Source organism: Urocitellus parryii, chromosome 9 (genome assembly GCF_045843805.1).
Source record: "Urocitellus parryii isolate mUroPar1 chromosome 9, mUroPar1.hap1, whole genome shotgun sequence".
In the NCBI taxonomy this organism is placed as follows: Eukaryota; Metazoa; Chordata; class Mammalia; order Rodentia; family Sciuridae; genus Urocitellus; species Urocitellus parryii.
In genome coordinates this window covers 81,777,799-81,804,862 of record NC_135539.1, presented here as the reverse complement: position 1 = coordinate 81,804,862, position 27,064 = coordinate 81,777,799, and the positions used below count along the sequence as shown (strand labels likewise).

Sequence of the window (27,064 nt, the reverse complement as noted above, 5' to 3'; positions counted from 1 at the left end):
TCTCTAGGGTCTCTTTTTTCAAGGGCATTTAGTTGCGTTTCTGCAGTCTCTGTTCTTAAGACCTAAATCTCCTCTCACAGCCCCCACCTCCTAAGGCCATCACCTGGGGGGTAGGATTTCAGCATATGAATCTTGGGGTGGGGGACCCAGACTTTCAGATTATAATAGAACCTTCATCCATTTCTCAAAGATGAATTGATTGTTCGCCATGGGAGGGGCCCTGACCCAGGCATTGAGGGACAGTGGTAGCTAGGGTAGGGTGCCTGTTCTTCTGGAGCTCATAGTGGCCTGAGAGGGACTGGTAGCAAAGATAACAAAGCCAGCCACAGTGCTGTGTGGTTGTGTTGCAGTACCCATAGCAGAGCTGAGGCAGCCCCTTTCTCACCAGTTGTTGCCATCACACCAGAAGGACTGCAGACGTGCCACCCAGAGTAGAGTAGTGAGTTTATCAGAAGGGATGGAAGAGGGCACTCTCTCAAGGGAGAGAGTAGGTCTTCTTAGAAGGGAGGTGTGTCCCTCCCTGCCCTGCAGCTCTATTATAGGTCTCATGGAAGTTTCCAGAATCTTTCCCAGGCCCACCTCTAGACTTTTGACCCACAGCAGGATGGCATCAGATTTCCACGTCCCCACTGCACATAGCAAGGGTTCAGGGCAAGTCTAGGTCACCTTGGCCCTTGCTGACTGGTTCTTACAGATTTTATAATTAAGTGAAATTTGCCTCATCTCCCTGAGTTCTAGGATCTGGTCTGTGAAAAAAAATTTCCCCCAGATAACTTGTGGTCTTCCCCTATGCATTTTGGGCTTGCATTTCTCCTGCAGATAATAGGTCTCTTACTGAGGAATATAACATCCTTTTGACTTAAGCCAGGTAGGGTTACAGGTAAATTACTTGGTAAAAGAAAGCATGTGGGGGTCAGCACAGTAATCCATTTTATAGAATTACTCCCTTAATCTCATGGTCCCATTACTCACGACTAACTGTTGCCTGTCAGTTGCTGACTGGACTGCCTGTCTATCTGAATAACCGTGGGAATAAGTAAGTAGCCAAAGACTGATGAAATTGACTATATGGCATCTACAACTTTTAAGATTATATCATCATAGAATCAAAATAGATGAGAATTTGCAAAAATATGCAAGCTATACAAAAGACAAAGTCTGTTTTTAAAATACATTGTTTTTATAAATCTGTAAGAAAAGGTAATATTACCTGATAGAAAAATAGGTAACAGATAGAGACCTTCAGCCCAAGAATAATAAATAATAAAAGACTTTCAATATGGCAAATAAAGAAATGCAAACTGGAATAATAAGTAAGAACATTTTACTTAGTAGGTTGGCACAGATAAAAATTTTGAAATACCCATCATGGGGAAAAGTGTCTAGTAATGTGTTCTTTCTTGAAGTGTAAATTGATGTAATTCAAAAAGCCAGACAAACTTTGCTCTGACAAAATATATAAAATTTTAGGTATCTCCTTTTTATTTTGGGGAATTTTACTTTAAGAAATGTGTCCTACAGACATATTTGTACAAATGTGAAGAGGACATCCACTGTAAAATTGTTTGCACATAAGATAAAATCAAAAGCAAACTTTCTAATACCAGGGTTATGTAAGCTCCAGTTCACTTACATAGGGCAGTACTGTGTTATTGAAAATTGAGATGAAGCTGTCATTTGGAAAATTGTATGAAACAATAAGTAGCTGTTCCTTTTAGTGTGACAACCTATGGCTTGATGTTAAGTGGAGAATAAAATGCAAAGGTTTGCTATGTATGGATTAAGATTCTGATAGCAAGAAAGTGAAAATATGCAGAGAGCCAAACACAGTGGTTCATGCCTGTAATCCCAGCAGCTCGGGAGGCTCATGCAGGAGGATTGCAAGTTCAAAGCCAGCCTCAGCAACTTAGGCTCTGAGCCAGATACTGTCTCAAAATAAAAATTTAAAAAGGCTAGGGATATGGCTTAGTTTTTAAGTGCCATTGGGTTTAATCCTCATACCAAATACATATGCATACAGTCACACACAGAGAAAGGCACCTCCTGTTTATACACTGAACATTTCTGAAAGTGCACACAGGAGGGGATGGTAGGTAGTTTTCTTCTTGGAAGAAGGAATTTGATTTTCTACTTTCATTTCCTGTGTATTCTGTAATTTATCTGTTGAAATGCATTACTTTCGTTAAAAAAACAGTTAACATATCTGACAAATGCTAGAAAAATGATGGTAAAAGAAAAGCTGTACATTAATTCCAGTTAAGTTAAAAAACAGGACATTTTTCTATCAGTGTAAATAGACTTTGTCTCTCCCACCCCCACCCTCCCCACACAATAGTTTTAATGAAACAGGTATTTTAGGTAGGTAGAATTGTGAGAGACGATTTTTTAAACTGTGTTTTTTAAAATTTCTCTTGATTTCTGTTTTTTGTTATAGTGATTATTGATTTTATAACCAGAAAAATTAACAAATAAAACTGTTGAATCTTGATGTGCAGAAGACTTGAGGACCATCTACTTGCTGCCACTTCTGTTAAATTCATTGTCATTGCTTGACACATAGCCATATCAAGGATGCATGTTTCTACCTCAGTCTGGCTGGGAGAGTCTCAGATCTGCACAATAATTGGAAATTCTATAATCTATTTGCAATTTATTGCCCTTTACTCAGCTACAAAAGGTGTGGTTCAGATATCAACAGGGTTATGTAATTCATGAAGCTCCCCCAGCCCCATTCCTCCAAACAGGTCGATGGTAGATTTGCTTCTAGGTTTGTGTGTGAAATAAGTCAGAACCTTATTTTGCTTTTCTTTTTTTCTTCAGTGTGTGTGTTTAGCCTGGAAAGAGGAGGGGGATGTGGGAACTATGATCTATAATAATTTGGAATTTGACATGGATAGATTTAATATGTGTTTTAGGTGGAGAATGAAAAAAAGTAGATTTATGAGCTGCCACCTGGGAGACCTCAGATGCTGTGGACACAGATACTCATAGTTTGAAAGTGTTCTGAGGTCCTCTTTCATACATCTTTCCTGACGTCCACAAAATTAATCTGTGGGATGATGGAAGGCAGGCATGATTTTCTAAAGATGTCTAGAAATGACTCTGGTGAACTCTCTGTGGATACTCATTTCTCACAATTCAAAGTATGCAACAAACAGGATGGATGGCTGCTTTTGTAATATGGCAGAGGTGACCATTTCTGCAATGTTTAATTAGCTTTTACACTACTTGTGACCAAAATACTTGACAAGATCAACTTTAACGGGGAACACTTATTTCGGGCTCACAGTTTCAGATATCTTAGTCCATAGATGACTGGCACCTTTGCTCTGGACCCAAGATGAGGAATGTTGAGGAAGGGGCCTATGGATGCCTCGTGTAGTTTATTGAATAGGCGTAACCCTCGCCGCCACATGCGCACACACATGCTGGCAACACAGCACATTGCAGAGGGTTGTGAATTATGGTGGTCCCATGATTGACTGGGATCCGCTGCTCTCTCCCATTGCTCGGTATCCTTGTCCCTAGAGAGCATGGTATTCCCTCTCTGTAGCCCAGGAAGTGATCAAAATTCAAAATTTGAAGGTTGGTTTCTACTGAACGTGTATTACTTCTGCACCATTGTACAGTTAAAAAACTGTAAGCTGAACCATTTTAAGTTGGGGACCATCCATAATAAAAAGTACTTTTTTTGCAATAATAATTTTTGATTAATTACCAATATTGCCTGCATTTCACATTCTGACTCAATGAAAGTTTAGGGATTTAGTTAGTTATTCAACATTAATGAAATTATTTCAGCAAGCTAGCATTTTTTAAAAGTTTCCTTCAAAATGTTTTTATTATATTTAACATGTAACTTAGTTATTTAACAACTCTACATTCTTATTCCATAGAAGACTGTGCCAGCACTCATGCTGAGAAATAACATATCTTCTAAGTTTCATGCCCTGTGCAAAGGTATAATAAGAGTATCAGATGGAAAGGGATTTATATTCAGGTTCAAATTTGCTGTGCCAGCCACAGGGCCTGATGCATTTGCATCAGTATTTCTGAAGTAAAGGAAGAAAGATGCCAGGAGGAGGAAGGGTCATAACTTTGTGTTCAAGGCCAACTAGGCAGAGATCAAAGAGCAGTTTGAGGCATGGCAGGCTCGTTCCTCATTTAGAAGAGAGCCTGTGTATAATGACATTTTGATGCACTTTTTAAAGTTGTTGTACTTTGGAGATGAGCAGAGCACTCTGACACATCTGATGGTGATTGCCATGCCACTCTGAATGTGGATGCCATTGTTTTCTCTGTGTTTTGGAAAAAGAGTAGCTTTATTGTATTATTTGATTTTAAAATTAATATATCTTGTTGGGCACGGTGATGAAAATTAATACATCTTGAGGGGCACAGTGGTGCATGCCTATAATTCCGGTGACTGAGGAGGTTGAAAAAGGAGGATTGCAAATTTGAAGCTAGACTCAGTAACTTACCAAGACCCTGTCTCACAAACAAAAAATATAAAGGACTAGAGATGTAGCCCAGTGGTAAAGCACCCCTGGGTTCAATCCCCAGCACCCTTTCCCTGTTAATACATCTTTCTTATAAAAAGATAATGAAATAAGATGGAGCTATTCTTATAATTACTGGCCTCTCTTTAAATATTGTTCAAAATCTCACCAACCCTTAATAAGCACTTGTGCTGTTTCTGACCAGGACATAATTTATTTTTTTAAAAAAAATACTAGGCTTGCTTTGAAATAATTTAATCCATTGAATTTTTACTTTAAATTTTTTAATTAAGTAAAAACAACTAGATTGAAAGAGACAAAAGTCATGTAGGAATTTCATATACGGAGTGTTCTTTGGTGAAAGGATTGTAAAAAAGGTGAGATACAGTTAGAATAGGTGACCTCAGGTTATCTGAGTCTTTAGAATGCCATGTGACTCTCCAGGTGGAAAGGAGAGCTGTAGGAAAAGACACATGGTTTCCAAACTTAACTAGCCATAGCCGTCCCATCGTTTCTCCATTGACATTCAGTTACACCCCTCTGTATACCTGCTGTTATGTCTCCTGGTGTTTTGTGCTGCATGTTCAGGAGAACTTCACTACTCTAATGTCTTTATCACATGGGAGAGAAGACTGAGCTCTAGGGAGATGAAATACTTGACTCTCATGGCTAATTGAGAGCAGCAGGTATCAGAACCCAAGAGAGCGGACTGCTGGGCTCCTGATTTTCCATCCCCTTCATTGTTACCTCCTAGTGTGGGAGTCTACTCTCTGGAATTTCTTCCTTCCAATGAGCAGAGATTGTTTCAGTCCCATTAATAAATATCAAGTAATTTTTAATATCAGTTTTCTCTCTGTGTGTTTGCATTTGCATATGATTTAGGTGATACATGAAGATATTTGGTTCTTCATCCAACATTTGAGCACTTTCATTAGCTTACCTTTATTTTTGAACTGGAAAATTGTATCAATGTGAAATCATCTTCTTTTGCAGCGGCTCTAATTAGAGGAAATCGTAAAAACTGTGCTCAGTTTTCTGGCTCCCTCGACTGGCTGATCAGCAGATTGGAAAGACTAGAAGCTTCCTCAGGTATGTTTTCCAGTTCTCTCCTTGGTGAGAGAGATTTTTCCTGTTTACTCTTGTTTTATGTCCTTTCAAGACATAAAAACAAACTCTGCTCAATGTGTTTCTTTTTAATTGGTTGAAACTCTAATTTGTTTATTGGGTCATTAGTATTGTCCTTAGTTATTTCTGAATATTAGTCTAACACTATCCTGTCCATTTCTATTTTTAAAAGAGGTCTAGTTATAAAGTCTTGAGAGCCACTGAAGAGCTGGAATTCTCATTTTTATCCATGACTCCTAATGGACTGTATAAGCAGAAAAATGGGCTGGGTATTCTCTATGTTTTCCCTTTATGTTTAAAAGATTATTTGGATGGTTTTGGGAAGAGATTATTTTCTCAAATCACAGAACACAACATTTCATTTAAGAGAACTTTGGTAAGCACAGATGAACAGTCTGTCTAATGGGAAAGTAATTGCTGTCAACCTGATCCAGGCATCTCTAACTTGTTAGTTTTATTCTGGTGTGGTGGGGACTTCTCCGTGACGGCCAGGCTGGCAAGGAGGGGAACTGGAAGAGGGAAGGGGCAACACACTCGCTAGGTTCTCTAGCACTGGGAGGTTGGGTGTCAAAACCTGAGATAAGGAGATATATGGGAAGAAAATGGTTAGTCCCAAGGGATCAGGGTCACCTAGACGTCTGCCCACTAGCACTGATGTTCTTTTCCATATTTTACTTTATTTCATCTCACTTTCTCTCCACTATTATTTACATCCTGTCTGTACAATTGAAGACAGGCAACATTGATAATTAAGAGTTGCCTCCAGCTTTAAATGTCAGACCCCACGCCGCTATTACTGCAGAGCAGCAATTCCTTCTCAGCATTCATGTTCCCCTGGGCAATTTCTAGAGTCCTTGAATTTACTTTTAGTTATTTTCTCACTGTATGGTGGATCCTGGCTCTTGTCCTTCCTGTCTCTCATGGAGAGAAAGAAGCAGATGCATGGGGAAGGAAGCCGGGCATATGAGCCAGGTGGGAGGAGGGAGGCTTCTGCCTCAGTCTGGGAGGCATGGGAGCAGCAGGTGCCCCGGAGCCTCTCCAGGGATGGCCCAGCCCTGCCGGTGGGACCAGTGGCTTAGCACACATAGCTTTGGTTTTCCTGGCTGTGCAAAACATTTTTCCTAAAGATTTTCCCACTCAGTTTTCTGTGGATGTCTGGGACGATGGGCTGTCAGTCTTAGAAAGCCAGAGCACAGACGAGCCTCTGAAGCTGAAGGGCATTACGCTTATGACTCCTTCCAAGCACATTTTCCTTTGTCATTTTTAGTTTTAGAAGCTGAAAAGTACAGTTGTTAAAATCTGAATGTCACTTATGTCTGGGTGTGCCTGGCTGTCCTGTTCTGGCCTCTGATTCACAAAGAAAGCCTTCCTGGGAGACAGGCTGCTACTTCCTCAGCTCTGCCTGGAACAAAGTCACATAAAAGCTGCACACAGAGGACAGGGGAGCTGCAGAATGGAAGGAATGGTGGCACCAGTGTTCTGTCGACTTGGTGGCCCCTTCTGGTCTCTAGTGCCTAAAGCTCTTCTAGAGTCACCTGATCAGTTAATAAGAACGACTGCTCTGAATTCCTTGGGGGAATGAAAGAGAAATTAGTTATGGTCCCAGGCTTAATGTGTGATTATGCCTGGGACGGAGTTAGTTGCAAAGATGCAAGATTGGTCTGAGCAAGTGCAGTTGATGTGCTTCTGAGGGTCAAGCTTTTCTTTAGGGTTCCCAGCCCTTGAAATACTGTTTGGGGATAAGAGAGAGCAGACGTCACCTAGTCAGAAAAGGCAGACTTTTGGCACGTTTTATTTCCCACACAGATTTTCAGTGCCGCCAGTGGATTTTCCATGGGAAACCTGTGAATTCCTCCCAACACTTATTAAGTGCTTTGAAGGAGCCCCTTTAGGTGTGAGCAGACAGATGTGGAAGCTTTAGTGCTCTTATACCATATGATTGAGAGTACCTGAAAATAGGTTAGGCTAGAGCTCCTGAAGTTGCCACAACCAGTTCTTGCAGAGTTAAAGCTCATGATTTTCCAAAGACAGAAGTCCCACAATCCTATGTCCTGGGAGCCCCGTCTCTTCGACATCTAGTTGAGTCTGAGCTACATGGGTTATTGTTCCATTGTTACAGGTGTAGAAAGCATAGTAAGCTGCAATTCAAGCAGTACCCATGATAACAGAGAAAGAGACAGTGAGCCAGAGAAGGCTCTGGAAAGGTAGCATGAACTTTGGATTTCCTGGGAAACTAGCCATGCTGAACCTGAGAGATCATGCTCCTGAACTGGGGAAAAAAAGACTTTCTAAAGCAAATCTTTAATAGTGGCTACTTGGTCAGTACCTTTTCAGCCCTAGGAATCCACACCATCATCATCCACCAGCACCCACAGCTCACCTGTATCACATACAGTGATTAATGTTTTATGTAATGATCAGGTCATTCACATCCAGACATGCAAGCAATGTTATGTTGACTGATCACTTGTGGAGGCAGGGAAATTTCAATTAATTTTTAAGAGATATTCATCCCAAACATTTGAAATAGTAATTAAAAGTTACTAGTTTAATAGTCAAGTGTCAAAAATCAGGTGTCTTTAAACTAGGGTAGAAAAGCAGCCATGTTCCTGCTGTATCTGAAAAGAAAAAGAAGAAAAAGAAGACAGAAAATAGTTCTGATTTGGAGGACTTCCTGTATTTTGCTGTTTTTACCAGCAATGGGAAACGGGGGTGAAGGGGAGGCCTCTCAAAGTAAACTGCAAGTGATAGAGCATTTTCTTTTAACTTGTAGCCAAATTTTATTTATTTATTTATTTATTTATGTTTATTGATTTTTTAAAATGACAGCAGAATGAATTACAATTCTTACTACACATATACAGCACAATTTTTCATATCTCTGGTTGTGTATAAAGTATGCTGACATCAATTTGTGTCTTCATACATGATCTTTGGATAATGATGTCCATCACATTCCACCATCCTTGCTAACCCCCTGCCCCCTCCCTTTTCCTCCCACCCCTCTGCCTTATCTAGAGTTCATCTATTCCTCTCATGCTCCCCCTCTCTACTCTACCTACTATGAATCAGCCTCCTTATGTCAGAGAAAACATTTGGCATTTGTTTTTTGGGGATTGGCTAACTTCACTTAGCATTATCTTCTCCAACACCATCCACTTACCTGCAAATTGCTGAGTAAAATTCCATTAGGTATATATGCCACATTTTTTTTCTCTCACTCCAGTCACAATGGCAGCTATTATGAAGACAAATGACAATAAGTGTTGGCGAAGATGTGGGAGGAAAAAGGTACACTCATACATTGCTGGTGGGACTGCAGATTTTTGCAGCCAATATGGAAAGTAGTATAGAGATTTCTTGGAAATCTGGGAATGGAACCACCATTTGACCCAGCTATCCCTCTCCTCGGTCTATACCCAAAGGACTTAAAAACAGCACACTACAGGGACACAGCCCCATCAATGTTTATAGCAGCATAATTCACAATATCTAAACTGTGGAACCAACCTAGAGCCCTTCAATAGATGAATGGACAAAACATTTTTAATAGAAAAAAAGGAAAAACAATTAGCTTGTTACCTGAAATCTTTACTGTTTTCAGAATGCTTTTCTTCAAGCCTGACTGTGATGAGATGGATAACAAATTACAATTTTAAAAAAGTTTCTTCCAAAAAAGTCTTGAACCATCTCAGTGTTGGAAAAAAAATTTAGTCCTTTGTGCTATATAGTTGGGTGATTTTGTACTCATTTTCCCAGGGTACCTTTTCATGCATTTTGGTCATTTCAAGTAATAGGCACCAGAAGTTCCTAGTGTCCTTTTAACTTTTTGTGACAGACAGTCCCTGGTGGCCTAGTTCCTGGATGGTGGCTCCAGGGTTGTTCAGATTTATAAGACCTTTTGCTTCTGTAATGTGTTTTGTTATTAAATAGTGTTTCAGGTTCACAGAAGGTATTTAATTTTCCTGTGTACACTTAACCATGTTCTTTTACATTCTTGGATTGTTTTTAATTCTGTCTCAATGGTACATTATATGATTCTTTGATGGTAATTGTGCTGGCAGAGGTCCCTCCTTTAAGTAGGGAGCTTGAATTGTCCTGGAGTGTCAGCTGCTGATGAGCCCTATTGAGGAAGGGCATGAGGCCTGGTCTGAGAGCCATGGACACCTCAGTACAGAACCCTCTAGATCTGCCAGTATGGTAGAAGCTACTGGCTCATAGTTGAGCCTGATCTGACAGAGGCAGGCTAGTGATTTGCATTAACTGGCTTCTCAGGGTTTGGTGAGTAGGCATGGACCAGGGAATGTCTGAGGGCAGGTGGTCCCCTGGCTCCTATTCTGTCTCTTCCCTGAGTTTGGTGCTGTCTTGACCCTAATCCATCCTGGCCCAGTATCCTGGGCTGCTGCTGCACTGCAGGTTTTAAAGAAGACCAGCAGTGGCCAGCCTGCAAGGACAAGTACATGTTAGCTGTTGCCACCTGTCTTATTGGCCTGCTCTCTCTCTTGCATGCAACCACTTCCTCCTGCCAGCCCCTAATCCAGGGGAACTTTTGTTTCCCGGGTTTTTTTGTGGTGGGTGGGGGGACAATTCCTGGAATCCACATTTCTGTCCTGCTTCCTTCCAGTTTACCAGGGTTTCTCTGGAGCCTGGCCACCTGTAGCCTACACAGGTTCACCACTTCTTACTGATTCTGTTTCTCCTTGCACAGCCCTTCAGTGTGACTTTCATATAATCCTGGTGAGCCAGAGGAATAAAGAGGAAGTCTTGTTTCAGAAAAACCACAGGATCCAGGGAGACCTCACTTGGGAAACACTTATTAGAAAACAAGATTGCAGATGGTGATTCACTTTCCTCCTAGCCTGCATAGTCCCGTGGGGTGCTGAGGTGGTGTTTCCTTGACAGAAGCAGAACTGAGGTTGCAGCTGTGATGACTGCTACTGATAGGTAGCTGTTTATTGCCACTCTCTGGCCTGGCTGGTGCCACTCTGGTTATTCACGAATCCTACCATGACCCTTCATCAAATAATTGCACTGGGTCACTTGCCTTTTGGCCATGCTTCAAGTGAAGTGTCCATGGCCTAACCAAGGTGCAACATCATGGCTCAGAACCTGCTCTGAAGGACTGATTAATCTGCATACTCTTGCTGGAGAATTCATCCTACAGATGGTTACATGTACATGGCTTTTAAAATTCATTTAAGGGGCTTTAGACCATGTTTTCCATCTTCCAGCATTTCTGTGGATTCTTCATTTCAGAGGGAGAATGCAGTCATTAGTTTTGGGCATTTTATTGACTGCCTAGATTTTCACTGTGTAGCCTAAATCTGAGATGGATTTAGATACTGTGCTGAGAATGTCATGTAAGTGGAACATTCCTAATCCAAAAGTCATGAATCTGAAATGATCCAAATCCAAAACTTTTTGAGCACCAAAATGACACAAAAAGTGGAAGGCAGGACACCTAACTTCATGTGGCAGAGCAGTCAGAGCACAAGGCATAGGACACAGCTTCCCTAGCGTCCACAACGGGGAGAATACTCCTACACCCTGGGACACAGGCTTCGGTTGCATGTGCAAAATGATTTAAAATACTACATGGAATTGCCTTCAGGCTGTGTGAATAAGGTGAAATATAAATGAATTTTATGTCTAGACTTTGGTCCCAATTTCAAGGTATCTCATTATGTATATATAGATATTCCCAAATCTGAAATACTTCCATTCTCAAGCCTTTGGGTAAGGATTACACCACTGAATTCCCACAGTTAAGCTATAAGGTGGATTCTATTATAATTTTCATTTTACAGATGAAGCATGTGCGACCACGCATCTTAGAGGTCACTCTTTCAAGGTCTAAGGAGCTGCTGTAGCTAGGATTGAAATTACGTGCTGTAAGCTCTGTGAGACCAGGAGTGATAGCAACTTCTGCTCCTTTTTTTGTTCATTCCCAGGATCTAGCACAGCATGTGGCCTCTCTGATGTACTCCGTGATGAATTTTAGAATAAGTGACAAAATGACCCCCCGCCCAAGCACGGAGTCAGCAACATAAGAATGTCTTACAAAATGTATGGTTTCAAGACTGTCACTCAGCATTCTATTGGCTTTTGAGATGTGACAGTTGATACAAAAAAAATCAGTATAGAATCAAATTCTAACATTGTTATTTAGTTGTTTTATCAGGGGCTGCCTTTAATTGATCCTCTGTTAATTGTCTGTTAGCCTCTAGTTTGTCTTTTATAAATCCCTAAATTGAAGGCAGCCAGCCTTTGGGAGCTTGAGGACACACACAGTGCATCATAATCACATTGCTCATTCTGTGTGTTTTGCCTCTGTTGAGTGACCCCAGGAAGCTTCAGCTCACATCCTTCTTGTCTTCCAAAAACACACCCTGAAGCCAGGTGCGGTGATGCATACCCATAATCCCTGTGACTCAGGAGACTGAGAGGTTCAAGGCCAGCCTCAGCAGCTTAGTAAGGCCCTAAGCAAATGAGTGAGACCCTGTCTTAAAATAAAATAGTCTGGGGATGTGGCTCAGTGGTTAAGCACCCCTGGACTCAATTCCTGGTATCAAAACAAACCTTAAAACATTCCCTAGGCCCCCTCTTTTTTGCTTTTGTATTTTATCCATGATATTTCATGATGTTATGTATGAATAAGAATGTGAGACACTAACTTCCATTTTTCTTAAAATTTTCTCTTTCCTAATTTCATGAAGCTGTATTATACTTTAACCTCTGTCACTTTTTCCTCTTCTCCTTAGTTTTATGTGAGTTCAAGATATAGTGAGAATAGTTTCTTCTTTCACCTCAGAACCTTTACAAGCTGTTTGAAGTATGTGCAATTATGTGTTTTTCCTGCCTGCTGTTGTATGCCATTGTTTTCTTTAAACTTTTATATATTTGAATATTAACATCAGTTTAATCTGTTTTTCTTTCTCCATTTTGGGGAAATATGGGACTCCTATTTAGAATAATCTCCATTTGTTTCACGAATTGGGCTCTGTTACAGAAAATCAAGCAAAATGCACATTGTTTCTTTTTACCTTTCTCTGATTATTTGTTGAAAATGTTAAGAAAATAGAATTTGATCTTTTATTAAAACTCAGTTTCTTGACTTAAAATTGACTTAAAATTTTGCATTATAATTGCAAATAAAAATACTCTTGCTGATGGTACTTCAAACTGTGACATGCAAAATTCACAGTAAAATTTAAAAATGTGTTGTAATTATGTTACTCATTGCTTCCCAATCCAACTCCTACTAATTGTTGTGGGTGAGCAGAACTTTCCTTGCACAGGGGGAGAAAACTCAGCTTCAGTCATCTTAGGCTAAGATTCTGCCATTCCTATGTCTACATTTTCCCCAGATTGCTATGCCCACCCTGGAGAGGAGGCAAGCTGGGAAGCAATACCAGATTTTTCTCTTGTTGCAGTTTAATTTAAATTAGTGGGATAAAGCAACAGTTATGTATCTTTATTGAACCTCTCAAGTTCATGAGCCCACACAGAAATTTGTGCCTTAACATTTAACTGAGCCTTGTACAGCCTCACCTTGCTGAATCGAGGGGTATTCCAGAAAACAACGGAGAGACTCTTTGGACCTTTGCCTCATGGAGCCAGCCTGACCATGACTTCTGCTCCCCCTGGCTTCCTTCCTGCACATGCTTTTCTTTCTGAAGATGTTAATGACATGAGAAGGATCCCCTGTCATCATCACTCATACTCATTTCATAGAACTTCGAAATATTGAAAGAGAAGCATACTGATCCAGCAATAACCAGCACTGACATTTTTATATATCAGCTTGTGGTCTTTTTTAAAATAGTGGTTTATAAAAGTACAGTTGCATCATAAGGTATATCTACTCTTAAAAATTTATATTATACATTATATCATTCTATGTTATTAAAAATTCACTAAAATTATTTAGTATAACTGGCAAAATCCAACTACTTTGCCTTACTAGTTTTCAAAGTTTGCTTTTTTCTTATTTTTTTTCACAATCTGTAGTATATTCATAATTCTTTCATTCCAGTAATACTATTAAAATCTTCCAAGCTTTTACATTTTTCTCTGAGGATACAACCGTAAGCCTTATGAAACATTGCTGTTTCTGGGTCTTACCCAGCACGTGTGCTCTTCAGTGGTCAAGTCATCTTCAGTCGAGTGTCGCTCTCATCTTTATTAAGCATCATTTCTCAACCAAGAGCTCAAGGCCCACAGCAGCAGAATTTAAATTGCCCATAAAAGTATATTCTTTGTTTTGAAAATGAGTCCTTTGGTGTTTCCAGTTTGTTTATCTTCAAAAGATTTTCACTTTAGAAAAACAGCATATTCACAACTTATTCCAACATTTCAAAGTAAAAGTTTTCTCTGATGTTTTGTGGTCAGAACTTGTACAAATACACAGTATACAATTAAGCTAAGTTGTTTATTTGTAGGATCTGACCAGGCAAAATTGAAAAAGGATTTTTAATATTAAAGCCAAAATCCTGAAGTCCTTCTATTAGACTGTCACATATAAGAAACGTCAGGGTTTTGTTGTCACGTTACCATTCTTGGATTTTGATATGTTTATTTCTGAAATCCAGTCTTACATCCTTTTCTGATATCCTGTTTTATGTATGCTGTGGATGTTCATGACTATTTCTTAACAAGAGAATTTGTTGTTCTTGGTCTTTTTACTCCTAATGGTTGAATGTGTAGCAGAGATTGGCTCACATTTGCAGTAAAAGGCTGAAGTCTTAGTTTGTCTGGGCTGCTAGACAAAGTGCCATGAATGGGGTAGTTTATAAATAACAGAAAGCTATTACTGTCTGTTCTGGATGTTAGGAAGTCAGGGATCAGGCACAGTAGATTTGGTGTCTGGTGGGACTTCTGTCCTTGTAGAAAGCTCATCCTTCATGGTGGAAGAGACAGAAAATCTTCTTTGGGTCCCCTCCCTAAGGGCACTAATCCTCTTCATAAAGGGTCTGCCTTCAATACCCAGTCACCTCCCAGAAGGCCCTGCTTCCTAATGTTATCACCATCACTTGGGATTTCAACATATCAATTTAAGGGAGAAACAAACATCAACCCACAGCAGCCAGATAACAGGCCATAAGCTCTGTGGATGTAAGGTCTTTGTCAAACTAAGCTCTGCCTTGCAGTAGGAAGTAGCCATAATAATCTGTAAATGAATGTGCCTGGAAAAATGCAAATAAATAAACAAAACCTTGTTTACAGAAGTACACTGCCACATGTTCTGTATTAATGAATAATGGAAAAGACAAAACATGAGGAATTTGCATGACTTGTCTTTTAAAAGTGCTTTTCCCTTCCCCTATGTTAGGTCAGCTAGAATGACTGGGTTTGTTTCCTTGCTGCATTTGTAACAATGGCAAAAGTAGTGAAGAGTTTTGGATCACTTTCGAAAACGTCTTTAACTTAGCTTCTCATATTATTATTTTTGGCTCCTTTTGATTTTCCGTTGTCACTGGGCTATTGGAAAACAGCCACTGATTTTGAACAACCTTCAAATTATCTCAAGATCTTTTTGGATGCTTTTTAAACCAAATATATGTTCATATTTTAAGAAATTAAGTCATAAGAAAAGAAATTAGTATTGAAAACCTTCATTTTCTAATGGATTGGGACTTGAGTTTAGTGTAGATTGTGACATCCATAGAGCTGCTTCTGTATTCTGTCTTTGTAAATACTGAAAATTTGTATATTAAGACAGTGAACTGTATTTGAAGTGTGTAGACTTTTCTGCAAGGTTCTTCAGAGGCCCTTCCGATGCTGTGCAACTCTGAGATAAACGTATAGATGTATATGGATGTGCTTGGTGGGGGAGGGGGAAGAGATACTGTGTTCTCTGTGCATTGGGCTCCTGGTGTCCAGGCATTCCCAATTACTGACAAGGCAAGCTTGATGCAGAAGGATGAACACGGATGTACTCATGAAGCTTTTAAGTTCACGCTAACCATTCTCACAATGGAGTTTTTTAAATTTTTTCAAACTTTAAGTCATTCTCTGTATTTTCCACAGGCATGTTACTGTGTATTTCTATTTACTTTGTGTTTATTTGTTTATTTCTCTTGTTTTGCAAACTGAGAAACATTCCATAGTATAAACATCAAAGAGCTGGAGCTGCATGGAGCAGGCTGCATTATGGCAGGATTACATCTGCAGTGCCAAGATGCCCATAACCTGGCCCCGTGTGATCTGTCCCCTTCCTGCTCTTTCTCTGCATGATGCACACCAGTGTGCTTTTGCTCAAGCCTTCACTGAGGCACTCTGTGTTGCTCAGATTTTTAATGCTGTGACTGAGACACCTGACAACAACAACCTAGAGGAAGGGGAGTTTATTTTGGCTCAGGGTTTCAGAGGCTCATTGTATGGTCGGTGGACTCGATTGCCATGGGTCTGAGTGGGACAGAGCACCTTGGTGGAATGCCATGAGAGGGGAGGGGCATCATTCTCATGGCAGCCAGGAAGAAGAGCCAGCGAGGGGCCAGGAGCAAAATATAGAGCCCTAAGACATGTCCCTAGTGACATGCTTCCTCCACATGCCCCACCCTCCTACAGTTACCTCCATTCACATTATTAATCCATCCACTGATTAAGTCACAGCCCATCACTTACCTTTGAACGTTGCTGCCTTTTACTTCTTGTTCCAGGTACATGAGCTTTCCTGGGGACCCTGCATATCCAAACTGTAACCCCTCCCACCCTGCCTTGCTTGGCCTGGAGCAGCCAGATGCCCTCGGTGCCTTTTCTTCTTGCGTCCCCCAGTGGAATTACCAGCCTTCTCACTTAACATTGAGTTAGGGTTTTGCATTTTCCTTCTTTCTGATCTCATCATTTTTGGATATTAGTACCTTCTTGCAAATGCCACCTGTCACCTCTTGAAGTGCCCTGTGGCAAACACATTAAGCACGAAATAGTTCTTTGTCAAAGAATGAACACAGTTCATCACCTGTGAAGGTAGGAACATCCCTGTGGGCTGACCAGTCACATTTCCCCTTTGCTTTATCCTTAGGTATTCTTGAAGTTCTACACTGTGTGTTAGTGGAAAGTCCAGAAGCGCTAAATATTATTAAAGAAGGACATATTAAATCTATTATCTCACTTTTAGATAAGCATGGGAGAAATCATAAAGTAAGTAAGCCATTTTATTTCTGTGAATGAATTCAGGAATCATTTAAAGTGTGGCAACAGTATTCTGTATATTTTACAAAGCTTAGAAGAAAGCATTTGAATGTCTCCACCATAAAGAAATGATAAATGTTTGGGCATATAGATATGTTTGCCCCGATTTCAACATTACACAACATATACATGTAGGTACTATAAAATATGTAAAATTTTAATGTTTGCATGTACTAATTAAATTTAAAAACAAAAAGTAAAATATGTGTTTAAGTAGTTTTTCAAAGATGTGTGGAATTTTTCACTAGTGCTTCTCATAGTGGTGGGTGGGTGACACCGATCTGAGTTTCTTTCTAGTGTCAGTGGGGTGTGAACAGCTCTTAATTTGTGGAGGGAGGTTGGAGAACCTGGGGAGTGCCCACTGTGTGTTGAAACTGCTGAGTCAGATGTCACTGAGGGTGGGTTAGCTTCCTGGAAGGTGCTGCCCAAGCCCGGATCTGAGGCCAACTAGACTCAGCAAAAATGGCTTTTCTTTCAGGTCCTGGATGTCTTGTGTTCACTCTGTGTTTGCCATGGGGTCGCCGTCCGGTCTAACCAGCATCTCATCTGTGACAATCTCCTGCCAGGACGTGATCTTTTACTGCAGACTCGTCTTGTGAACCATGTTAGCAGGTAAATTCAGATGGACAATGTCACAAATAGGTCACATGGAGAAAAAGCTCTCGGTCCAGCTCTGTAGCCAGGTACAGATGTTCTCTTTGTTTTATTAGGATTTTTAGTGTATTTCCCCAGTGAATGATGTAAGGATTGTTTTGTACCAACCAGATGGTATAATGATAATAGATGAACCAAACAAAATACAGATTTATCATGAACCCAAGCTTCTGTTCATGTTCACGAGTGAATGGATTGTCCCTTATGCTTTCAGGAGCAGGCTAATGACTAAACAGGGCTGTGGTTGTATATAGTTATGTTATGCCTTCTTACAGTATGACCACAATCCTTATCCTTCAGTACCACTTCAAGGTTCCCACTATGTAGGATAAAAAGGAGTCTGAAATACAACAAATTCACGAACAGCCAATGAAACTGCATTTTCAGTCAGATCTCCTTTTAAAGGAGTCTAACATTTGTTGGGTATAAAGTGCCAGCTACCAAGCCATGTGCTCTACACTGTCAGCGTGTGTGAGTATATGTGTTCCCAGACATTGACATTACCTCAGACTGAGGGGGATGCTGGGGGGGAACACAGGTCTAGCTCCAGACCCAGCTCTTATCTGCCATGCCTTGTCACCATTTCCTTTCCTGACCCTCAAAATAAACAAAACAGTGATTCCGAGAGAGATGTGCTACTTCATCATATTTTAAACAAAAGTGTGGAGCGAGTGGTGTGTCCTGCCTTGCATTGTTTGGACAGGATTGGTTTAAGGCTTCCTTATATAATAGCCCTGTCCTAACGAGTGTATTTTCTGAGGACACCACTAATGGGGTGACTGCAGAGTGTAGGTCTCCTGATAGAAGAATTAAAATATAACTGGCCACAATTTCACAGAGGCAACAGCCCCTACTTGTCATCTTGGTTCTCTCACAAAGGAAGGGACCTGCTTCAGACTCACATCGTGTGATGTGAAGCTCAGTTTGGAAAGTATCTGCATGGCTTGGGTCAGTAAAAATCCCATCAGTTCCAGAGGCCTGCTGCCCAAGGTGTCTCGTTTTGTGGCTTACATTTGATGAATGGTACAAAAGATGATGTAGAGCAAATAAGACAAACTCCTCGACACTGGAGTGGCTTTGCCCAGTAGGCCAAAAAGCAAGCACTGTTCCCTGAAGGTGAGCCTGGAGGCTGGCTGTCACTGAGTGCTGCCTTGGGTTGTTTTAACCTCTCTGTAGCACTGAAGGGGATGCATTAGGATGGCTCCCTAGAAAAGCAGGACTGAGGTTCAGGACAATGAGGGGCATAGGACACAGGGAGAGGCCTGGCCTCCACTTACAAGCTCTTTTCCTCTTTTGAAGCATGAGGCCCAACATCTTCCTGGGCGTCAGTGAAGGGTCTGCTCAGTATAAAAAGTGGTACTATGAGCTCATGGTGGACCACACTGAGCCCTTCGTGACAGCGGAAGCGACTCACCTGAGAGTGGGCTGGGCTTCCACCGAGGGGTACTCGCCTTACCCCGGAGGGGGCGAGGAGTGGGGCGGCAATGGCGTTGGTGATGACCTCTTCTCCTACGGGTTTGATGGCCTTCATCTCTGGTCAGGTGAGCACTTCCCTTTTCTTTCCTGATGGACATCTTGTGACCCTGCTGTGCATGTCTGAAAGTGATTGGGGCCACTTCTGTCAGGGACACATATTATTCAGAAACTTAATATTTGAGACATTGAATAAGAGTTAGTGGAAAGCAGAGTTTCACTAGAGAAAAATAAAATAATGACAACTTTAGTACCTTGTTAAAAGGGATATTTTGCTTACGAACAGTGTATTTTAGAAATAGCATTCCAGTATATGAGTGAACTGCTCAAACTTGTGTTCCCAACTTCAATTGCCATGTGCAGAGGTTAGCTTCCAATATATAAAGCACAAAACACAAACCCTGGTAAGTAATTAGAAGTAGTAGATGAGTTTAGCCTCCTCCAAGATAACATAGAGGAAGGAATCAGAACTCTGCACGGTGCTGTGTGAGGAGACTGGCCATGATGAAATAACACTTCTCTGCAGAAGGGCAGAAAGGGTTGAAGATAAATGTATAATTCATTTTACTAGTTCCCAGTTCTGTTGCTTGAGCATATATTGAAAATGAGTACTATATGTTATAAAATAACATTCCTTTCTCTGATTCATAATGAGTCATAGTTTAGTTGATTTAAAAGCCTGGCTCTTAATTACGTAGATGCTTTATAGATGCTGGAGTTGATCTAGGTTCTGCAGACACATGCTTATGTTTGTAGAGCTGCATTTAGAACATAGTCCTGCTATGACCCTGGCATATTTTTCAAAGTATTTAGTGTGTAGAAAATAAAGTTCAGTTATAAAAAACTGAACTTTGCCTCGTGAATACTAGTATTATTCACTTATAATGCTGTATAGATCTAACAGCTTAAGAAAAGAAATTTAAAAATTAAAGTCAACTAAATCTGCATTCATGATAATGAGTTTGTAAAGTAAAAAGACTATTTAGTTGTATATATCAGACACGAAAAGCTACTGACTTTCTTCTTTATTCAATGCCAGTGTCTCAGAAGAGATGCGTTCTGGATAGTTTATCTAGGCTTATGGTCGGGGGGCATGCATTGCCTGCACCCAGGTTCATTGTGCTGGATGACAGCTACAGTTCCTTGTTCCCATGGTAAAGTTTCCTGTAGACCACTCAAAAGCAAAGAGTGCTAACTTCAAAGGCCTGTCCAAGCTAAAATAGTGATAATGTCTATCTTTTAAATACATTACAACTACAGCTTTCGAGTCTTATCATCTCTCTAGCTCAGTATCACTCTGCAGGAAATAGGCACTTGGGCAGGTGAATGCTGTTTTCTCATTAGGCAGAGATAAGGGGTAGTAACTACTCTGATGAGACAAGGCCAAGTTGTTTCCAGTTACTTTAGCCTCATGCATGGCACACTGTACTGTTTTTGGTTTTGCTTTCGGTTCAAAGCCTTTCCCTTCAAGATGTTGAAAGAATCTAGTGCTTAGGGAACTGAGTTGGGCGCATTGTGCCTTTTATTACAGAGTATCATTGAATAGAAGAATAAGATCTAAATCCATTTCAGATACTGAGCATGTACAGGAAGGATGGGGGAGTTCTGGAATTCTGGGAGAAAAGTATTTAAAACTTTTTTATGAATAGAAAATATTGGTCCATTAAAAAAAAAAAGGCAAGAAACTACATTTTGCCTGTTGTTGAAGGACTCATTCTCTCCCATGCTTTGCTAGCTTATGATTCAGAATCCACAGAGGCACGTCTGGAATCTTGAGTTACGCAGGCCTGATTCATAGTAGTTCAGATCACTTTCTTAGGGTTTATGCTCCTGTTTCTGTATTTTCAGTCACTGTTATAGAATCTAAATTTTCAATGTTAGTGACTTTGAGAAGGCAACACATTCTGTTAGTGAACATTTTGTAACTGGGGAGTGGAGATGTTCCTTGGCACCAGGATTTGGCCCAAAAGCAACAGTTTTGAGCTGTGTCTCCATTTATTCTAATTTTAAATGTTGTGCAGTGTTGCTCTTGAGGAATCCCAGATGTTTTAGATTGTACAGGTGTGTGAAATCTTTGTGCTCTTAAGGAATTTCAGCGTAGAAGAAGAATGGAGCATGTTGGGTTTCCACCAATGCTGTCCCCTTCCTTTCTGACTAATACACGGAACAGGCGTATTGGTTCTCATGAATCCAGGATGAGTTAACTTAGATGAAACTGGAGATGCTGCCAAGTGGCTCAACCCTGAGTGCTGTTGAAACTGTAAATTCAGGTGGCTCATTGGGGTCCTTCTATCGATCTCAGACATTGCAGAACTGTTTACCAGGGTGACTGTAAGCTATTAGCATTAGTGTATAATGATGTCCCTTAAACTGAGCAGTATATTTGGATTATAGTACAACCTGTTTTGACTGTAAGAATAGCTAAAATAACATTTTTATTAACTGTAGCTTTGATACTGACACAGAAATATGCTTTTTTTCCATGAGCTGCATTGCTACTACATAAATTTTCAAAGTTACCTTTATTATATTCAGGGAATTCTGAGCCACTTTATAGTGATTTTGTTGCTTGAAGATATGAATATTGGTGAAATAAAACGTGGCCATATTTTAAAAAGTAGATACTATCAGTGGCATTGAAAAGTGTTCTTGGTAAAAATGTTGGCATGCCAGAGATAAAAACAAGTGTCATTAAAAACCCAAAGCCTGCAAAATGAATCTGTTTCAGTTTTTACTCAAATAGAGGGCTATGTTTGTATTAGTTAGTGTGTGGATTTGGGAGACCCCTACCTCCCTTCTTTAAGGATGCCATGAGAAAATAGTTGCTCTTGGGACTAATTACAAAGGAGTTCTGATATATTCAGAAGAGCCTTGGTGTGTTGGTTGGCCAGGTGAAAAGGGACATTTATCAAATAGTATTTTCCTGTCTCCAATTGCACCCTGCACTAAGGATGCCAACCAAGATCTCATGTGAAATAAGTTGTAAAATAAACCAAATGGCATACAATCTTCTCACTCTGTACAATACACTGCAAGAAATAATGATCACATTTTCTTCTTTTACTATCCTTAATTAATTCTGAATTTATAAAAAAAAGGAATATAGTATTTGAAAAAGAACCTGATGCCAAGTATCTGGTGTGACCAAGACTGATCCTTTAAACCATTGATCTAATTGTCATGGCACTTCTAGAAGATAATGGCATTTGAAATTCTGCATATTAGAATTCGAGGCTCAGGGTAGTGACATAATTTGCTGAAGGCTGCACCAGCTATGTGACAAGGCAGCTATTCCAAGTCGGATCTTTTCCTGGAAAATGTCCACTAACATCTTTATGGCATTTGCTCTAAGGTAATTTCTGCAGCAAAGCTCTTCCTGCTACATGCAGACATTTCTGTATGTTGGGTGGTCCATTGTCTAACGAGGCAGCCTGGATCCTGAAAAAACAAAACATTTTGTTTGTTTCCAAGAGTTTGGCATGTCACATTAGAGTGAGTCCATTCTAGCACTGTGTGTTGCTTTGTCACTGCCTAGATGCTCTGAGATGAAATGCGTTACCTTCTTTTATGTTTCTCCCTACTAGGTTGTATTGCCCGCACTGTAAGCTCACCAAACCAGCACCTGCTGAGAACTGATGATGTCATCAGTTGCTGTTTAGATCTAAGTGCCCCCAGCATCTCATTCCGAATTAACGGACAGCCTGTTCAAGGAATGTTTGAGAATTTCAACATTGATGGCCTCTTCTTTCCAGTTGTTAGTTTCTCTGCAGGAATAAAGTTAGTATGCCTCTGTTTTTTGGGTCTGTTTCCCTTCTCACTTTTCACCCTTCCGCAGAAGGATCTGTCCTGCTGCCACCCTGCTTCTCTAACCTTTATTCCTTCCTCCTGGTGTCTGTCTGTAGGGCATTTGGCCTGTTCCTTCAAGGCAGAGGTAAGGTTTGCCCAAGAGGAACTCTCGGGAAGCTGGGTGCTTTGCTCACCTATTCGCCCATTTAGCCCTGGATAGCAATGTTCCCTCCAGCCAGCGCCCTGAAATGTATTTCTTAGGATCATTGTACTATTAAATAAGGGGAAGTTTATAATACCACTAAAAACACCACTTTTTTATATTCATTTTCACTGTTTCCTTTTTTCCTACCTGGTCCCCCATCCTACCACAAACCCGTTCATTTTGGAGAAATTCATTGCCCTTTCTGTTGAGATCACGTGGCTCTTCCACCTGTTTCACTGGTAAATTCTCTGCCTGTGATCAACTGTATCAAGATGGTTTCCTCCAGCTGTTTTCTCGTTTTTGCTATTACCAGAGAGAAACAAACTAAAATAGTAGTTCCCTGGAGTTTTACAGAGAGAACTTGAGTGCATGATGATCAGCATTATCTTGAATTAGATGATCATGATCATCATGATCTTGAGTGATCTAACCAGGGGCCACCCTGTCGTCCACTTGGATCTACATGGGTCTCCCTTGTTCTTGCTGACCATTGTACATTTTGATTATTCTTTTACTTATATTGCTCCTCCCAGGAATAATTTCTAGTTTAAAAAACACCATCTTGAATAAGAACAGAATAATGTTCTTTTTGCTTTTTGCTTGGGGGGGGCGACATGGAGAATTCAAATTCCTTCCTTCACTTGGGTATGCTCCTTGTTATAAAGCTGTTCTGCCCAAGGAAAAGCTGTATCAATGACATTTTCTGGTATATTTATTCAAATCGTGTTTGTTCCTATAAACTTCAAGTTTTTGTTTTTCCTCACTTTTTGCTCTTCTTTTTCTTAATGTTTTTTGACCTGGAACTGAAACAAAAGTTAGAAAAGAAATTACAAGGGGGACTGGGGATGTGGCTCTAGTGGTATTGGCATGCGTGGGGCGCTGGGTTCGATCCTTAGCAACACATAAAAAATAAAGATGTTGTGTCCACTGAAAACTAAAAAATAAAATTCTCTCTCTCTTTAAAAAAAGAAAAAGAAAAAAATTTCAAGGGAAATTAAAAATTTGCTCTTATTTTTGTAAGCCAAGAGCCCCAAGAAATTGATACATTGATTGGCTTCAAAAAGCATTGTCGAGTAGAACTCAGATTATTTTTAATTAAATGAAAATGATGTCTAAATATTTTAGAAAGTTTAGTTATTGCTGTTGAAATTGGAAAACAATAAGAAATAAAGTTTATGTGCTTTCTTCAGCAAATGTAGTTGATAACCTGACTCCACTTAAAGGAATTTCATTAGTAAATTAGGTGCTGGGAAGTGGTTATTGCCTCACTTCTAGTCCAGCCCAGTATTGTTAAGCCTGTAGATACTTAGATCTTATCTTCTTTTCTTCTTTTTATTCCTTGGGGCATTGAGTGGCCAGTTACTGTGGACTTGCACTTCACTGATGTAGAAGTATGTATGTGCTTTTAGTTATTTCTCTCGTGACCACCAGGTCTCCACTGGCCCACAGATGCACGTTAACAAGGTTTTGTCTTTGGATCAGTGTGATGCCCTCATGTTTCGCCTTTTATTGTTAGAGGGTTTTGGATTCTAAAGTGATGCCATTATGATGGTACTTAGGAAATAATGCAGCTTCTGATAAAGTTAATTTGCACTAATATTTTTTCCTATGAATTTTGCTGATTAGAAAACCTTTACATTCACTAAGAATGTAGTTGACTCTGTATACGTCCTTTTTAGGGTTCGCTTTTTGCTTGGGGGGCGACATGGAGAATTCAAATTCCTTCCTCCACCTGGGTATGCTCCTTGTTACGAAGCTGTTCTGCCCAAGGAAAAGCTGAAAGTGGAGCACAGCAGGGAGTACAAGCAGGAGAGGACATACACGCGAGACCTGCTGGGCCCCACGGTGTCCCTGACACAAGCCGCCTTCACACCAATCCCCGTGGACACCACCCAGGTATGGAGATCAGCCCTGCGGACAGCGCTTGTGCTCTCATTATGTGGACACATAGTGGGGCTGCAGCTTGCACTGCTGCCCTCAGGGATGCATTTTCAGCAGTGCAACCGATGTGTCTGCTTGCAGCACATCCCATAAAATAATAGTCCCCTTTCCCACCACCCCACCCATCTTGTGTTCTATTTCTTTTCTGAAAAACAGAGTCATCCCACTGCCAAATTTTTTTCATAGAGCACAAATGTGTCCCTACCTCAAGTTTTAAAAGCATTGTTCAAGATTGTCTTTAAGGTTTTGTTAAAGTAGTCAATATAATATAGTTTATGACATGCATATTATACTTTAAAAAACAGGCAGTGAAAGCAGCAGGTGAAGCTTAGGCACACAATTATGCAAGTGACTTCAAGGTGCAACAGTGTCAGGATGACTTGATATTGGGGAGCAAACTGCACTTGAAGTAGCACCACATTGGTGTGATACATACTGAGTTGGAGTGCACTTTTGTACATAGAACAGAGTTGGAGATTTTTATTTCTTTTCTCCAGATGCTCTTTGTTATGTTGAAATGATTAGCTGACCTTACCTTGGGGAAAGATTGAGATTTTGGGCACTGGGGTTAAGATGCCTGGGATCAGTTGTCTTCTCTGTGACTGGGGAAGGTAGAGGCCTTGCTGATTGGGATTCTGAGGCCATTTGACACAGTTAGCCGATAACACCTCCTCACAGGTGGACACCCAGGGATATCAGCCACCATTCATGCCTTCCTCTCTGGTAGACATATCGGGTTCTGAGGTTGACAGTGAATTAAACATGGCCCCAATGACCTCAGTGAGGTTGGCTCCATAATCAAGTTGATTAGCTTTTGAAGACATCGATGCTGAATTAATAACAAGGCCTCATAAATTTTATTTCTTTATCAACCACTTGTTTGGCTCCCTGAGTCGCATTTCTGGTTTCACCCTGCAGATTTTTTATATTATATAGGTAAAGTAAGTGTTCAAGCATTGTTCATGTCTGGTTTCAGTTTGTGTTGTCCCTTGTAGAAATGTGGCAGGATATGTTTAGTGTTATCTAGGTTTATCAGGAAACCAGAAATCTTGGGAAGATGAAAATGGGCAGTGGGGTTGTGCACTGCTGTTGTGTAGAGGTCACCTAAGATCTTGATAACTGCAGCCAGTGCAGGGAGAGGGCACAGAGGTAGCTGCTCCCTGTGGAAATGGTGCCTCCTGAATGGGCCTTGCAGGCATTTGCCCTGCTGAGGAACTGGTATGGGGCCACACAGGAGGGCTTGCTTTATCAAGATGAAAAAAACCAGCTCCCCACCCTGAAAACATTTTGTGCTACTTGTCAAGAGGTCGTTAAACTTCTTCCTTTTAATGAGAACAGGTAAATGTGGTTTTTTTTTTTTCCCCCTTGAAAATTTTGTTTGGAAACCACTAAAAGAACAGAGTACTGGTTCAGGGGAAACACAATTACTGCAGTCAGACATCTATAGGCGCAAAGAGCCCATGGAATATAACTCAGGTACTGGCTTCCTGTCCCCCTGTCCTGTGGACGCCAGCCAGGTGGGTGTAAGAGCATTGGAGTGATTTATCTTTTTAAATAATGCACCTCTTGGTAGTTGTCCCATGACCGTTAGTTGTTCCCATCAATACTCCATTTACTTTGTTGACTCTTCTCCCTAAAACCTAAGTATTCACTAAAAAATAAATTTAAAAAAGGGTCCCCAAGTTTGCCGAAAGAGGGCTGTGGAATAGGTGATTTAGGATGAGTTATCATGTTGTATCTTAATGGCTCATGAGGCATTGTTATGACCCAGCACCGTGCTACGTGTGTTTCTCATGTGTGTTTTTTCTTTTTTTTTTTAAATTTTAGATTGTGTTGCCTCCTCACCTGGAAAGGATAAGAGAAAAACTGGCAGAGAATATCCATGAGTTGTGGGTTATGAATAAAATCGAACTTGGCTGGCAGTATGGTCCGGTATATAATTTTGAAATTTATTTTCAGATTCTGTTGATACATCTTTCTGAATACAAATCCTTTTTTCCCTTGTCCTGCTATAGGGTGACATGAATCAATTGGATTGATTTTGTTTTTTCTGCATGTTAGCTCTGTGCAGGTTTTATTTTTATTTTCTAAAGGAACTGACATTATTTGCAGGCTCCTTGAAGGATGGTTTAGTTGCCTAAGTCATTGAAAGTTATCTTTGAACTGCAAGTTATATTTTCAAATCCAG

The 27,064-nt window shown here is 40.4% G+C and overlaps 1 protein-coding gene across 1 annotated transcript in view; it reads left to right on the top strand.

The window, feature by feature from the left end:
* Ryr2 (ryanodine receptor 2) overlaps positions 1–27,064 on the top strand; it is a 588,770-nt gene that overhangs the window by 305,976 nt on the left and 255,730 nt on the right. The window contains exons 17-23 of the mRNA XM_077802933.1: positions 5,493–5,588; positions 16,648–16,766; positions 17,296–17,429; positions 18,771–19,012; positions 22,529–22,721; positions 24,615–24,831; positions 26,704–26,808. Of these exons, the coding sequence (XP_077659059.1) occupies positions 5,493–5,588; positions 16,648–16,766; positions 17,296–17,429; positions 18,771–19,012; positions 22,529–22,721; positions 24,615–24,831; positions 26,704–26,808 (1,106 nt within the window). The remainder of the gene's footprint in view (positions 1–5,492; positions 5,589–16,647; positions 16,767–17,295; positions 17,430–18,770; positions 19,013–22,528; positions 22,722–24,614; positions 24,832–26,703; positions 26,809–27,064) is intronic.